This window comes from Cephus cinctus, unplaced genomic scaffold, assembly GCF_000341935.2.
Source record: "Cephus cinctus unplaced genomic scaffold, Ccin1 Ccin1_scaffold1843, whole genome shotgun sequence".
NCBI classification, from domain to species: domain Eukaryota; kingdom Metazoa; phylum Arthropoda; class Insecta; order Hymenoptera; family Cephidae; genus Cephus; species Cephus cinctus.
The window spans coordinates 149,716-164,650 of NW_014334024.1; the positions used below are offsets into that span (position 1 = coordinate 149,716).

The 14,935-nt window shown below is 36.7% G+C and overlaps 7 protein-coding genes across 8 annotated transcripts; 3 read left to right on the forward strand and 4 right to left on the reverse strand.

The window, feature by feature from the left end:
* Positions 1-53: 53 nt before the first annotated feature.
* On the reverse strand, positions 54-4,900 carry LOC107273769 (DNA replication ATP-dependent helicase/nuclease DNA2). The gene is made up of 14 exons (XM_015752278.2): positions 4,763-4,900; positions 3,943-4,661; positions 3,612-3,876; positions 3,368-3,545; positions 3,017-3,293; positions 2,568-2,936; positions 2,244-2,486; positions 2,017-2,163; positions 1,546-1,942; positions 1,285-1,478; positions 1,038-1,224; positions 758-958; positions 489-677; positions 54-410 (listed from the first exon to the last, which is right to left on the reverse strand). The coding sequence occupies exons 1-14, from the start codon at positions 4,784-4,786 to the stop codon at positions 207-209; spliced, it is 3,594 nt and encodes a 1,197-aa protein (XP_015607764.1). The 5' UTR covers positions 4,787-4,900; the 3' UTR covers positions 54-206.
* Positions 4,901-4,990: 90 nt separating this feature from the next.
* On the forward strand, positions 4,991-6,378 carry LOC107273776 (GPN-loop GTPase 1). Its single transcript, XM_015752293.2, has 4 exons — positions 4,991-5,223; positions 5,284-5,648; positions 5,718-5,947; positions 6,024-6,378. The coding sequence occupies exons 1-4, from the start codon at positions 5,019-5,021 to the stop codon at positions 6,328-6,330; spliced, it is 1,107 nt and encodes a 368-aa protein (XP_015607779.1). The 5' UTR covers positions 4,991-5,018; the 3' UTR covers positions 6,331-6,378.
* On the reverse strand, positions 6,366-7,550 carry LOC107273782 (GPN-loop GTPase 3). The gene is made up of 3 exons (XM_015752300.2): positions 7,338-7,550; positions 7,070-7,266; positions 6,366-6,994 (listed from the first exon to the last, which is right to left on the reverse strand). Exons 1-3 carry the CDS (start codon positions 7,380-7,382, stop codon positions 6,409-6,411), a joined length of 828 nt encoding a protein of 275 aa, XP_015607786.1. The 5' UTR covers positions 7,383-7,550; the 3' UTR covers positions 6,366-6,408.
* A 48-nt stretch (positions 7,551-7,598) lies between these two features.
* On the forward strand, positions 7,599-10,013 carry LOC107273772 (PHD finger protein 12). Its single transcript, XM_015752284.2, has 5 exons — positions 7,599-7,793; positions 7,945-8,144; positions 8,222-8,496; positions 8,572-9,557; positions 9,626-10,013. The coding sequence occupies exons 1-5, from the start codon at positions 7,743-7,745 to the stop codon at positions 10,007-10,009; spliced, it is 1,896 nt and encodes a 631-aa protein (XP_015607770.1). The 5' UTR covers positions 7,599-7,742; the 3' UTR covers positions 10,010-10,013.
* Positions 10,014-10,156: 143 nt separating this feature from the next.
* LOC107273786 (ras-related protein Rab-35) lies at positions 10,157-12,769 on the reverse strand. Its single transcript, XM_015752305.2, has 3 exons — positions 12,372-12,769; positions 10,995-11,419; positions 10,157-10,873 (listed from the first exon to the last, which is right to left on the reverse strand). Exons 1-3 carry the CDS (start codon positions 12,421-12,423, stop codon positions 10,745-10,747), a joined length of 606 nt encoding a protein of 201 aa, XP_015607791.1. The 5' UTR covers positions 12,424-12,769; the 3' UTR covers positions 10,157-10,744.
* A 4-nt stretch (positions 12,770-12,773) lies between these two features.
* Positions 12,774-13,929, forward strand: LOC107273787 (39S ribosomal protein L18, mitochondrial). 2 transcript variants are annotated; one of them, XM_015752306.2, is made up of 4 exons: positions 12,774-12,911; positions 13,037-13,333; positions 13,391-13,504; positions 13,573-13,929. In XM_015752306.2, the coding sequence occupies exons 2-4, from the start codon at positions 13,119-13,121 to the stop codon at positions 13,805-13,807; spliced, it is 564 nt and encodes a 187-aa protein (XP_015607792.1). In that variant the 5' UTR covers positions 12,774-12,911; positions 13,037-13,118; the 3' UTR covers positions 13,808-13,929. The 2 variants fall into 2 exon arrangements, with proteins under 2 accessions (XP_015607792.1, XP_024946873.1); XM_025091105.1 differs by having other exon boundaries at positions 12,833-12,851.
* Positions 13,919-14,929, reverse strand: LOC107273785 (transmembrane emp24 domain-containing protein 2). The gene is made up of 3 exons (XM_015752304.2): positions 14,635-14,929; positions 14,213-14,565; positions 13,919-14,136 (listed from the first exon to the last, which is right to left on the reverse strand). Exons 1-3 carry the CDS (start codon positions 14,762-14,764, stop codon positions 13,987-13,989), a joined length of 633 nt encoding a protein of 210 aa, XP_015607790.1. The 5' UTR covers positions 14,765-14,929; the 3' UTR covers positions 13,919-13,986.
* Between the last annotated feature and the right edge of the window lie 6 nt (positions 14,930-14,935).

Sequence of the window (14,935 nt, forward strand, 5' to 3'; positions counted from 1 at the left end):
AAAATGTATAAACTGTAATCCTTGTATTTTTATATTAATTTTCCAATCTTTCCTTAATTGCTCCAATCAATTTTATTTAAATTATCGATTGACTGGTACATATAATTTTCAATAAATGGCAGTGTATTTCAAATATTTAGGTCTATGGAAAACAAGAAAACCGTGTGGAAAATACATGTAACACAGATACTTAGAATAATAATTTCTCACAGCTCCAAAAGTTCCTTCCAAGAAAAGTCATTGTGATTGTCACGCAAGTTCACAAAATCTTCTTCTCTGCAGTGTGCAAAAAGTTTTTTAAATGGTAGAAAATTTTCCATCGTAGGTTTGTCACACACTATAATCAGTTTGTGTTTAGAACGTGTTATTGCGACAGTCAGTCTTTGATGATCATCCAAAATCTGAAATTCCTGCGGTACCAAAGATATTTACTACAGCTCGAATCATTCTCACTTAATGACGAGTGATAGATAAGAGTATGTACTAACGTATTTTTTCTCCCATTTCTCTTGCGGCAGGCTTTTCGTGCAAGAATACAATATGACACTCTTATCACGTCCTTGATACTGGTCCACTGTATTCACTTCAATATCATGCGGATGTACCTGTTTCTTTAATAAACTTACTTGCGCCCTGTATGGTGCTATAACGCCAATATCATCAGGATTAACTCCAGCCTGTGTGCGTGCGTTAGACAACATTACAAAGTGTCAATGAAAAAAAATATGGCAAGCATAAAAAAAAGAAATTAATCTACTTTTAATAAAGTATGGATCAGTTTTACGACTATGGCAGCTTCTCCTACATTCACAGAACCACGTTCTTCTCCATAGTTATCAGATTCCAATTTGGTTTTAGAATGAAGGTCATAGGTCTTATCAGTATTCACAATAACCACAGAGTCATTCAATTTTGTAGACAATATTTTCGCAATCCAACGACTTCTGGATTCCAAGATCTGTGAAATAAAAATCTCAAAATAAAATGTTATTTATAAAGAAAGCACTAATTCTTGGGGTCTGCGAGTTATTACGTACCGATTCGTCCTTCACTTTTAAAGTCGCATCGGCCACTGCATCGTTGCCTGCTTTTAATTTACCCTTATACGTCAAGCTATTTGCAAGATTCATTATTGTAGTGTTCATCCTGTACTGTAAGACCAGCTCTATTGTATTGTTTTCATTGTCTAATCTGACAAAGAGGGATTCACCCATGCCACATTTCCTGAAGAGTCAAATAAGTTTCAAGATGTCCGATTGTGTATGTATTCGCAGGATACATTACCTAGCTACTTCGCTCTTAACAATAGGCGGCAATTGTTCGGGATCTCCCAATAAAACAAATTTATTAGCAGCATACAGCGGTCTCAGTAAAGTAGGCTGTAAGACTTGAGTACTTTCGTCGACTGTGCACACATCAAATTTACGTCTTCTCAGAAGTGGATGATTCGCACCAAAGCAGGTGACTCCTACGACATTCTAAGAGAAAGTATATAAAAATAATGTGTGAATTATGTTTATAGATTATAATAATTTCCGGAAGTACCTTCTTTTTGTATGCAGCTTCCAAAGCTTCAGCTGTAGTGCAATAAGTGGCAAAGGACGCTTCAGAGTTATTTCTTAGAGCAGGATGAATTTTTGCTGATGATCCTAATCTGAGAAAATCAATGTCTTTTTCCAGGAGTTTCAATAATATATTATCGACTGCGCTGTTCGTATGCGCTGTAACCAAAACAGATTTTCCAGTTTTTGCTAATAATTCAATTAATGCCACGAGTGTTTGTGTTTTTCCTGTACCGGGCATTCCTTTTATTAAAATATATTCGTTGGCAGCTATTGTTTTTATAATTGCACGTTTTTGCAATTTATTTAAACGGTACAGTATATCCGCACTATTCATTGCTACTGCAGCAGGAAGCTTTGCCTTGAAAGTTGCCGGTGTTCTGAGAAAGAACTGTAATATTTAATACAAAATTGGCACGACTTGGACAATTCTGTATAATAATAAATGACCTACTTGTCGATTATAATTTTTCTTAATTTATCACATGTGTCATGGTTGCTCAAAAGTCCACCGAGATTTACAAGGCTGCATGAAAGCAAATTCGACGAGATATATTTATCGATGTGGTACGTAGAATTGTGATTCTGCGAAGTAATGTTTCTGTAAAAGAAACAATTGTTCATTACACTACACAGAATTAGAACAAGAGAGTTTATATCTCTACAACAAGGGATACAGACCTGTCCAATAGAACAGCAATGAAGTCTTCTTGAATATCTGTGATAAAACCAGAAGATATATTAATTCTAGTATTTGTACTGATTATAACATATTCTGATTCTGTAAAATTTGTACGTCTGAAGTCATCAATACTATTTTTATTGGTTTTAGTTGCTCGTGAAAACTTGTGCTCGTACTTGCCGCATTCCTCAGTGACTTTATTGACTACGCTTAAGTTTCCAAGACACTTGCTATTCTTTTCTCTGAGATAACAAGATGACGGGAAGATTAACAATTAAATTAGTGAAACGAAAATCAACAATTCAACATTGACAAACAAGAACCTTTCTTGTGGAGTTTTCGTCCATATATCTCTTAAAGAAATTCCTTCAGTCTGAGCATCTTCCTCTATTTCTAAGAATTTGATCCATTCCAGTACATAGTCTATATGCTTCTCCGTGACGTTCTTCAGCACACGTGCACTTACAGAATTTAATGGATGGTTATCGGAGAGTTTATAATTCTTTTCCTTAGTCAGATACGCTGAGCAAATGGCATTGTAGGGACAGGTTGAACAGGCACTGTGGTGATTAATAGGCTCAGGCAATACTACGTCGGGTTCTTTGGTCAAATAATGTGCCAAGGAATTTCTGAGTAGAATTAAATCACGTTTTTCGTGGTGCCCACTTTTCATCTCGCGCATTGTATTCTCCCTGCAAGATAATTAATATTTAATCGATTCTACATGCTTGTTTAATATAACTTGAGAATTGTAAAAATATATATTTCTGACTTCAGATAAAGTAGCAGGCCGCTATCAACATCTCGTCCAGTGTATCTCATCAGCATAGTGTACAAAATAATTTGACCTTTATGTTCAGCCGAGAAAGAAGCTCGTCCAGTTTTCAATTCCAAGGGAACGATTCTACGTCTGTCATTGATGCGTACCTCGACAGTAGCATCGACCTTTCCTTTAATTCCTAATTTCGGTAGCCAAATATTTTCTTCAATCTCGTGAACCTTCTCGATTTTCCCATCGAAATTATTGTCTGGGTTCTTTGGTTTTTTTTCTATGAGAAATTCAGAAATTGAAAAATGATCACATGATTACTCTTATAAAGGCAGTTCCTCGCATTTTGCTCACCTTTTATGTAACGTTGGATAAATTCGTCTATACGCGTTATATATTCAGCTATGCGCTTTTTACATTCATTTGTAGACATGCCGGATGAATACAGCATATTTACAACTTGCCAGGATCGTAATGTCGCGTTGGCGAGTTGAGAAATTTCGGGTAAATCATAAATTTTATCTGTAAGGACCTGTTTTTTTTTTTAATTATAGATTAAAATCATGTCTTTAGGCACTGATAATGATCATGACAATACCTTTTGCAGTATTTCATGGACCAAAATTCCAACTGTCATAAGAGACACATCAGGCTCACAGAAAGGTAAACAGTCGATGCCTCGAAATCGTTCATTCAATACACCACGTCTTGTACAGAAAAGTGCTCCAACAACAGAAGTACCTGAAACCAGTTTGTCTGGCTCCGTTATAATGAATCCATTATTGTTATCAACGATCCATTTATTAGATTCCTTAATGGCTTGGATTGTTATAATTTCACCTGTTTCATACTTGATGTCTCTCCTAGTAAGATTTAAGATATAGTTTTTATGCTAGTAATTTATTTGTTGTAGAATAATAGAGACATACCAATATCCTGAGCAATAAACATTTGAGACTACTTTAGTCTCTTCATCTTGAACAGTAACAATGGTAGATTTATTATCTAGTTTTGCATCGATAATTGTATAACGGCGCAAGGAACTTAAATCAGCTTCGGTTGCGAGCTCTAAGTCCGTGTCAGACCATTCATTATCAAAAAAATCATCAAAATCATCATGCTGGTCATTTTCTTCTTTGATTTTCTCTTTTAACGGGCATGTAATATGTTTTGTACTGCTGTAGTTAACTGAAGTGCTAGCTTCAATATTTTCTTTCTCACTTAAATTTTTCATCGCTGACCGTTTTGGAGTCAAAGACTTTGAAGTGATACCTCGAGGTGGTGATTGTTTCAATGGAGAGTTTTTAAAACATAAAATATTTTTTGGAGAGCTACTCGTTTCTCTGTTAGCATTGTCATTTAACATGCAGGAATCATTTTTTGTATTATGTTTGTTTTCTAATTTAATTGTTTTTGTAATGTGATCGTTAGTGAAATCCTTAGTCGTATCATCCCTTGAATCCCTTTCTTCCAAACTTAACAATCCTGTCCGTTGTTTCTTAAATATCTTATCATCATCTTCATCAGGAGTTCTCTTACGATTCGGATTTTTATTCATATCATTGGTATATCTCTGGGATAAAGTCGATTTTGCAAAAAAAGATGAAAATGTTCTTTGAGGTTCTCCATCTTGTGTGCTGGGTCTAGCCTACAGTGAAGATAATGCTTTTAATATTCATCCAATTATGAACTAATGAATGAAATATATATTATAATTAATATAAAATTATATAAATAAAATATTCTTACTTTTCTATCATGAGTTTCATTCATACTTCACTGGCTGACGGTCACAGATGAAATCATTCACCATTTGCCTATTTTTGCCGCGAAAATCATTTGACCACCTGCGCAAGTTGCTGCTTCGTTTTGACGGCATCTAGAGGTAAGAAAGGCAAGTAAGTACCGGCAAAGGATCACAAAGGATGTTTTGCGTGTTCAATCAAACGGTGTAGGTATAACCGTGTCAAGTGAACTAATATTCAAGAATATAATATAAAGAGACATGGAAAATATGGAACCGTCAACAGCAAGTAACACTGAAAGCAATGTTAAAAAATCACCATGTTGTATTGTTGTGCTTGGAATGGCAGGTTCTGGAAAAACAACTTTTGTACGACGAATAACTTCAACACTTTACAACACTGGCAAACCCTATGTTATTAATTTAGATCCTGCGTGTAGAGAAGTTCCATATCCTGCTAACGTTGGTAAGATAATAATTATTTTATGTGTGATTGAAAATATGAAGTATTTTTATGATTTTCCAGATATAAGGGATACAGTCAATTATAAGGAAGTAATGAAGCGGTACAATCTTGGTCCAAATGGTGGTATCGTTACAGCCCTGAATCTGTTTTCTACAAAATTTGATCAAGTGATTGAACTCATAGACAGAGCAGGCAAGGATCACGAATATGTTGTGCTAGATACTCCTGGTCAAATAGAAGTATTTACGTGGTCAGCTAGTGGAACAATTATTACTGAAGCTCTAGCTTCTCAATTTCCAACAGTCATCGTCTATGTCATGGATACAGTCAGAAGTGTTAATCCTGTGACATTTATGTCCAATATGCTTTATGCATGTTCAATATTGTATAAAACTAAGCTCCCGTTCATTGTGGCCATGAATAAAGTATGTTTTTTGGTAATAGTCAATAGTATGCAATAATTAGTAATAATACAATCAATTTTTCTACTATAGACTGACGTCATTGAACATAGCTATGCAGTAGAGTGGATGAGGGATTTTGAAGCATTTCAAGAGGCTCTTGATGCTGAGACTAGTTATGTCGGAAATTTAACACGCAGCATGGCTCTAGCACTGGATGAGTTTTATAATAATTTAAGATGCTGCGGTGTGTCTGCAGTCACTGGTGACGGAATCCCAGAATTTTTTGAGCACGTAAAAGATGCTGCCAAGGAATATGAAACGTTAGTTACTTTCATGTTCGTTCAAAGTTTAAAAAAGTATAAAGAAGGTATTTCAGAATATTGTTTTTTTTTATAGAGATTATAGGAAAGATCGTGAAAAAATGAAAACAGAGCAAACCAAAGAAAGAGAACGGACGAAGAAAGCGGATGCGGCCGAAAGTTCCTCTTTGATAACTTCAGTTAATGCCGGCAGAGAGATAACAGACATTTATCTGCGACATCCAGCAAACGAGTCGAGTGAGGACGAGGAAGGAACGGAGGATGTACCTGAAGAGGATGAAGATGACAAAAAGGAAGCAGAGTCGTTTAATAAATTTTTAGCAGACCAAGTTGCTCTAAGAGAAAAACGAAATCAGCAGCCTGGGCCAAGCAAACCAGCGTGAATTGATAAATGGAAATGGGACGAAGAAAATACACGTTTCTAAAAAATATTTCATAGCGTTTATTCATCATCCAACTTTTTACGTATCATCATGCTCTTCTTCATCCTCTTCACAAAAATCTCTAGTTTTTACATCTGCTTCTTCACCAAACTGTATGATATTATCTATAGTTAACTGAATATCTCCAATGTTTTCCTCGTCTTTTATATTCAGCGGATAGAAGCGTACTAAACTGTAGTCCTCTACAATACTTCCGAGAGCCTCTGTAAGCTTTTGATACTTTTTACTCCATCGGTCATTGCCAATCTCTGTCACTAAACTTTGTGGATCTGGCTCTAAGTAATTATCCAATTGTTTTCTGGCGCTCTTGGACAGTAGATCCATTTTACTTAGGACGTTAACGTGTGGTAATTCTAAGTTTATCATGGCACCTAGTGCAGCCATTGTTCCAGAAAGGAATTTTGCTCCATCCACCATAAATTGACTATCAATGAGAAAGACACTGCATAAACGGAAATCCAGAGTTTGGAGTACTTCGATAAGTTTGCGTATGACAGTCATGTGTGTATACAATTCTATTTGACCAGGGCAATCAAAGAGAATGTAATCGTCATCGGTATCACCAAGTTTCTCTTCCAACCACTTCGAATTTTCCACCAAGTATCTATGAAAAAATTTGTCAGTTGTAACAAGTTTGTGCATAAAAAATTTTGGAGTGCATGAATAACAGTTTAATTACTCCATGCAAAAAATAAGTCCTCCATTTGGACCAAATTTTAACTCATCATCCTCCATAGCATCGTCAACATGTATAAGTTCCCTTATATCAACTAATGGTTCGTAATCAAAATATTCTGCAGCAGGATCTAAATTTACTATGTGCAACAGTTTATTCTCATCTGCTGCATGCCTTTGCATAGTAGAACAATAGGTCGACTAGAAAAATCAAAAGAGAGAAATATTAACTATACTTTAATGAATATTGACAAGTGTCATAAAAAATATACCTTGCCACTACCAGCTGGACCCATTACTAGCTGACCGTATCTCATTACGCTTGTAAATTCAGTAAACAGGTAATAATTAAATAATAGTAGATTTATTTATATAAATGTTATTGTCTGTGTTCGTTATATTCTTTTTATTATATCGTTCATATGTATGCGTGATTTTGTTAAAAATTTGAGGTTAACGTAAACGACCTCTTCTCATGAAAGGGTAATGTGATGTTCTAGGGAATTCCTTGACTTTCAAGTTCCAACCAATTCCAACACTTGGCAAAGTAGAATAGGGACAAATGGCCGCTGCCGCCGCTTTCTCACATTGGCTTCAAGTCGTTCTTTAATTGATTTTTATATTAATTCTTTACAAGTAATTAAGATACTTCTATAAGAAAACTGTTCAACCATAAAATGGGAACTGTGGAGTACGATTTGGCTGGAGTGACTGGTGGTTTGATGCCTGTGAGTAAAACATAACCCTATGATACTTAAACATAAACTATTAAAGATGCATTATTGCGGGCTTTTTACCAATCGATAATTCAGCCAATATATTTGGAGTAAATATAAATTCTACGCTCATAATGTCACAGTATAATTCTTAATTTTTTAGCAAATACAAGCCCTGATTGCACCACCTGTCTCTGAGGAATCAAAATCAGCCAAAAATAAGAAAGACTGTGAAGAAAAAAGACATCCATACTTTAAGAGACCTGGCAGAGGTCATAACAGAGACTCTTGTGATGCTTGTCGTGATGGCGGAGAACTTATATGTTGTGACAAATGTCCTGCATCCTTTCATTTACAATGCCAGTAAGTCCTAACTTGTCAGTGCTATTACTGTGTAAAAGTTACAAGAAAGGATTATATGCAATACTTTTATTGTACAGTGATCCGCCATTGGAACCTAAAGACATTCCTAATGGGGAATGGATGTGCCATGCATGTAGACAAGCTAACAAAAATGACAATGGTATTAATAAAAAGAAGAAAAGGAAATCAGCATTAGAGACATTGGCTCTGGCTGCCTCTCTAGTTAATCCTCGAGAGTTTGAATTGCCACGTGAACTCCAGTTGCCTATAACGTTTCCACGGACGGATAAAGTAGACATGGGTCCTTCGAGTAAACGTGGAAGACAAACTAATTGTTCATCGAATGGCAATGGTAATCATTGCTTTGTTCGTCTGCGACAGTTTCAAAATGCTGCTGGTTATTTAAAAAATTAATTTATCTTCCCAGGAAAAAGCCATTGCTTAGATAATGGTACAACAGTTCCACTACCCGCACGACTATGCTTCGAATGCGGTAGAAGTTGTCGTCGCGCGCCATTGATAGCATGCGACTATTGTCCTCTATACTTTCATCAAGATTGTCTAGATCCTCCATTAACGGCCTTTCCCAGTGGAAGATGGATGTGTCCGAATCATCCAAATCATTTTATAGACCACAATCTCCTGCCATCTTGTCGTGCGACAGAGCGCCTCAAGCTCTGGGATAAATATGCGACAAAGCGTATAGATCAGCATGCGGTAAAATTAGAATTTCTACGTAAGGCTCGGGCCGCGAATCCCCCATTCAGAGTAAAAGTGCGACTGGACGGTAGATCCCGAGTAAGAGTACCGTTAACGGTTAAATTCCATTACGCAAACCCCCTGGAATTCGACTCAGTACATTATTGTCATGTGAACGCGATAGTTAGACGAGTTCACGAGGAGGCTCAGGATCCTCAGGAAAACGTGGTGAACTCTATGGAAAGTCAAGATGAAGAGGACATAATCAATAAGGACAAACCTAGTGAAATGGACCAGGAGAGAATAAAAAATGCTTGTGATACAAGCAGAGTTAATTGTTTCCATACGAATGGAAGTGATCCAGTGCATCACGAACAGAAGGATCTGAGGAACAGAATTACCTACACTAATGGTCGTTTGGATTTTAATCCCAAGGAAGGAGTGCAACTTTTAGAAAGACCTGTACTCGAGGCGCTCGCTCAACAAAGACTGGAGCAAATACTAAATCCAGCTGGCGATGACTACGAGACTATCGATTGTCACGCGAAGGCCAGGGCGGCACTATTCTCCCTAAGTCGAAAACCTGCTGCACCAACTTTTATGGCACGAAAAACATTGATTATCGGCACAGGTGCCGATAGTGACTTATTGCTCAGTAAATATGGAAGCTGCAGTTGCACGTCTCCGAAACATGCAGTGATATTTTTCGACGAGGTAAAAAAATCACGCTGTACAAATATTTAAAAAAAATGTATTTCAACTATCATTTCTTATACTTTCAGACCACCAAAAGGTACGAATTATTGAACTACAGTGAGCACGGTACAACTGTGGACAGTGTCTTATATTCCTGTGACTTCACAAACGTAACCAGTAAAGAAACCAGTAAGGATATATCGAGCAAAGATCAGGGAACAACAGAAATGATAAAGTCCATAGCCAATCAGAGAAGAAACCACGGGCAAGACGTGGAGGATGAGAATGAGGTCGATGGAATAAGGAAAATATCGTGTAAATGCTCAGTAAGTAAGTGTGAAAGGCAAAGAAACACAATACTCGATGAAGGATGGGAGGGTAGTGCTCTTATATCTCATGGCTCTATACTGAGGTTTGGCTGTTTAGCATTTCTATTCAGTACAGTGGAGCAGGCTTTCGCAGGCCACTAGAAAACGAAGAGAGATAACAAGAGAAAAGACTAAAAAGAACGAAAAAAAAGAAAGACAATTTGTGAAACGTGATTCTGTGGTTAATAACACGAATGAAGGTGTATATATATATATATAAATGATAAGAGAAACAAAGACACTTCGGGCTACTACGTAGATTCCTATGTATTTATAATATAAATGTATAATAATTACCGTTATTATTACAATACAATTTGTTTATAACTGCGGTAGGTTGTCGAAAGTGCGCTCTCTCGGTTTAATCAATCGAGGAGCCTTTTTATTATTTTAATTTTCTTTTCTTTTCTCGTAATACTGTGTATGTACATATTTTGTATGTCGACACGAGTTTTCGATCCTGACGCGAGGAGTATCCGATGATAGACGAAGGGATGGACGAAGTGGGATGGGTAAAACAGAGAAAATGCCGAAAAGATAGAAGAGAGCGAGAGATATGAGATTAAAATTAACGTAACACAACGAAACGTAACATAACAATACTTGTCATTATTGAAGGAATAATAGGAATAGCCATATTGGTATTTCGACTACTATCACGGATTATCACAGAAAGCTTTAACGTCCTTATGACTTTCTGCTTTGCTCTGTCCTATTATCCTTTAAACGATAATGATACTCGCAAGGATAGTTAGGCTTCTTCTTTTTGTGTCTTCATTATTATAAATTCTCTCTTTAATTTCTTCTTTCTCGGTTTCGTATACGTGGGATGTTGTGCTAACAGAACCTTTTTCTATGTTGCTTCGTCCCTTTTCTCAAGTTCACTGTTTCGCTTGTTTGTATCGCCTGACGTTCTTTATGCTCTTTCTTTGTGCGTAGAACTTGACGTGTTATCGCTGTGAACATCTGCAAGTAAAGGGATAACGAGAGTTATCATACGCGAATTCAAGGTCTATGAAAGAGTGACAGGAAATTTAGAAGGGGGAGACTGCTGGTAGTAATTAAAGGTTTAATAGTGATGAGATACCTCCTCAACGTTGACGTTGTCCTTGGCGGAGGTTTCGAACAACTGAATTCCACTTTGTGAGGCGAATCGTTGTGCGTCCTCAGTAAGGACAACCTTCCTGTTGGGCGCGTCGTTTTTATTTCCTACTAGGACCCTGTTGACCACCTCGCAATTGTGCTCTATTTCGTGCAACCATCTCTTGACATTGGCAAATGAATCGCCACTGGTGACGTCGTAGACGACAATCACGCCGTGCGTCCCCCTGTAGTAAGTGGAAGTTATTGTCCGGAAACGTTCCTGACCAGCCGTGTCCCATATCTGGAGTTTCACTCTCTCACCGTCTACCTCCACCGTCCGTATTTTAAAGTCCACCCCTATCGTGGTAATGTAACTGCCGGAAAAAGTGTTGTCTGCAAATCTTACTAGCAGCGAACTTTTCCCTACACCTTCAACAGCCAAGCAGAAACAGAAGTTAAATCGCACAGCCGAACATTGATGTACAAATGTGTTTTCATGATTATAGTAAGGTTTGCCCAATGTTTTTCCATTTCAATATTGTTAAGAAATTGTTTGTGACAATATTGGTATAATTATTTTATATTCTTGATAAGAGTATTTCAGGCTGTTTGCTATGCCATACAAAATTTCCTAACTGCACTGCTAGCTATGATGTTTTTCAGTATATTTTATAGTGTTCACTCTTTAACTAAAGGCTCAATTGTTTTTGATGTCTCTCAAGTGGGTGCTGCAACAGCATGGACTATCTATTACGTTAGTTGATTCGGCATATACATTAAATCCTTTTTGCTGAGGACTGTTAATTGCTTTGTGGTATAATTTTTCTTGTGAATATTCCTTTCATGGAATAATCACATTCCTTCGTTTGAAATATGTCTTCTTGCATATATTTATTTACATGAACATATTACTTGCATTTTTAATACCAAACACACTTTGAATGTTCCCTGCACTAATATTTTTCTTTCCATTTACTTATTAGATTTTTTACAATGATCATTTATAAATGATGCTTTATATGTTCATTGCATCTGTACAATTTACATTGTTATAGGTACAAAATATTTCTCAAGCTATATACAAAAAATACCAATCACAATATCAAGACATGTCCAGTATAGATATTCTTAACAAAGAGAAACATCACAATTTGAAAACATTAGATACAATAATCTCACAATTGCTCTTAAATGATTTGATAAGGTGTACAACGCAAGCTAGCAATTGGTCACAACGATACTGTCACAAAATCATTAATCTCTCAATGTTTATAGATGAATCACAAGTCCTAAGGGAGGGTACAACGATTGCAATCAGTACTGATAACGCCTCCCCGTTACTACAAATTACGCTAACGACAAATGATTACATTATATTTACCACTATCCCCGATGATGAGCAGCTTGAACAAGTGGTCGTATTCCCGAGCCATTTTTTCTTTTGCTATCGGATGAGTCTCGCGTTGTCGAAGATCCAAGTCGAAATATGATACACGAAATGACAGGGTGCTGTCAGACTATTCGAATTTTCCGTTTCTTGTGCAGATTTATTCGACAGTTGGTTTCTTATTGCAACTCTGCAACAAGCGCCAAGGGGGCCGAGAAATTCGGCGACCGCGACGAACGATGAATCGTTCAGTGCTTGCGCGATAAACGCTTATACGACGCTCACTTGAAAATCGCTAGATCGCCATGTTCCTCGGAAGCGATATCACCGTTCATTATCACTGTCGGGGCAAAAAAGCTTCACTCACTCGACATGACGCCCATCCCACATCGTCTCGTCACCACCGCCATATTTCTTTCTTTCTTTCTTTCATCTCTTTTTCCTAGGAACTTTTTATGCTGGAGATGTTAGATGGTAAGCCTTGCTTTTTATCCAATCGGATTTGACTTCAATCGAAAACATACGGCTGCAGCGGTAGGTTTCTTGATTAGCGAAGAGAATTTTGGAGCACCAGAATATTTTTAATGCACGTTAGAGCTCTTGTATTTACGTATTTTATGGTTTTAAGATTTAATACGGTTTCTACTTTTTTTTTAAAGGTTATGTTACCGGGGACTCCAAAAGTTATTTGATACTGGATAAAAAAATTTCTTCTAGCAGAATTGTTAAAAGCAAAGGAGGATGTATGCCAGTTATGTGGGTGTCAAGAGTCTTAGGATTACTGGATATACTTTGTCATCCTTTCTATATGGTCGACAAGTGCATAGTAATGCTGAGCTTTTGAATAATTGCACTAAGGTGGAAAATAAGAATCCAAGAAATATGGAATTGTTGAGAATTGCTAGGAAACCTGTCGGTTATCAACTGGAAAAACCTGGTCGTAACTACTGGCACAAGTAAGTCTTGGCGGAATTTTATATTCATGGGAAGACACTTGATATGTTTTTTTGTAGATTACAATTGTCAAAGACAGGACGTCACGTTACAGCTGAGGTGATTCACTTTCAAAATGGTCCTGTAGTTTCTGCATCAACCATAGAATGGTCTATTAAGAAGCAGCTATATAGGTTTGTTCATTTTTAATAATATAATTGTTAGTGGTGCTTTGAAATTCCTTATCTCTCTCTTATTATAGATTAAAAGATGCTTCTGCTTATCAAAATATTGGACAAATATTGGCCAGACGTTGTCTGGAAAGTGGGATATATTTTATGAGATGTGATATAAGATCATCTGATGGGGATAAAATTAAATTGTTTCTTAAGGAAATAAAAAGGAATGGTATCACTTTACAAGAGCATAAGTGCTACCATAATCCACAACCTTGGTCTTCCGATAGACCAGAGAAACCTTGGGCAGTAGTAGAATAAACTACAAATTTTGAAAAATTATATAGCATTCTGAGGTTATCCAAATACACTAGACTTATTTTGTAAATAATACACTATTGCCGATTCATTAAACACATAATAAAAGTGATGCAAGATTTGAATATTTTTTTTTATTTACTATATGAATGATATAAATATAAAGATTCATAGTATGAACACTAGACAACTCTTCTGACTTCGAAAAATCGTGTGAGATAATAGATTTGACCCAAAGTCATACAGACCAGAACAGAGGCCTCAAAAAACGACCACACAACTACACGGAAGTTTGTGTTTTCATTGATAGCACGATGATTTCTATCCCGCATCTGGAAAACATAAACCATCGTAAATCATATAGCCAAATGACAAAAAAAAATTGAAAACCAGCTTCACTCAATTCACCTGCATGTACTCTTGTTCATTTTTAACTCCACGAAGACTGTTGGTCAGTTCCTTGATCATATCATCTAGCTTGCCATGATTCGATGCATCACCATCGTGACCTTCTACTGCTGTATTTTTATCTCCTCCTTCCTTAGAATTTTCTTCGATATCGATATTGAACATTACGACTTTCACAGTCATTGTACTTTTTTGATTGCCAAAGCAATATGTGTACACACCAGGGGTATGTGCAGCAAAGGTATACTTCCCACCTCGTTCCTGATCACCCTGATGAATTACTTTCCCATCAGGACCAACAATACTTAAGTCAATATCTAGGAAACCACCTTCATCCACTTCAAAAGTTAGTCCTGTAATTAAATTATGGTTTAGAAAAGTCTTATGGGATCCTTGCCGTCAAGATGCCTGATGCTACTCACCCATCTTGGTACCATATTCGACCTTTTCGAAGAAACATTCTTCTGCGTGAGCGTCTATTGTTACAAAATATGCCGTAGCAAGATTATTGTAACCTATTAATAAAATACACAAAGTAACAATCCACCGCATTTTTTTTATAGAACTGATGTGACAATTACAGGATAACCTAAAAAATCAAATTTCCTACAACAGCGCCGCCACGTTTGCAACTGACTTGACGCAGTAGTCTGTATACGTGTAACCAGTCTGACAGAACTGATTGCGCAGAAATAAATCGAATTTTTCTTGATAAAGAGGGCG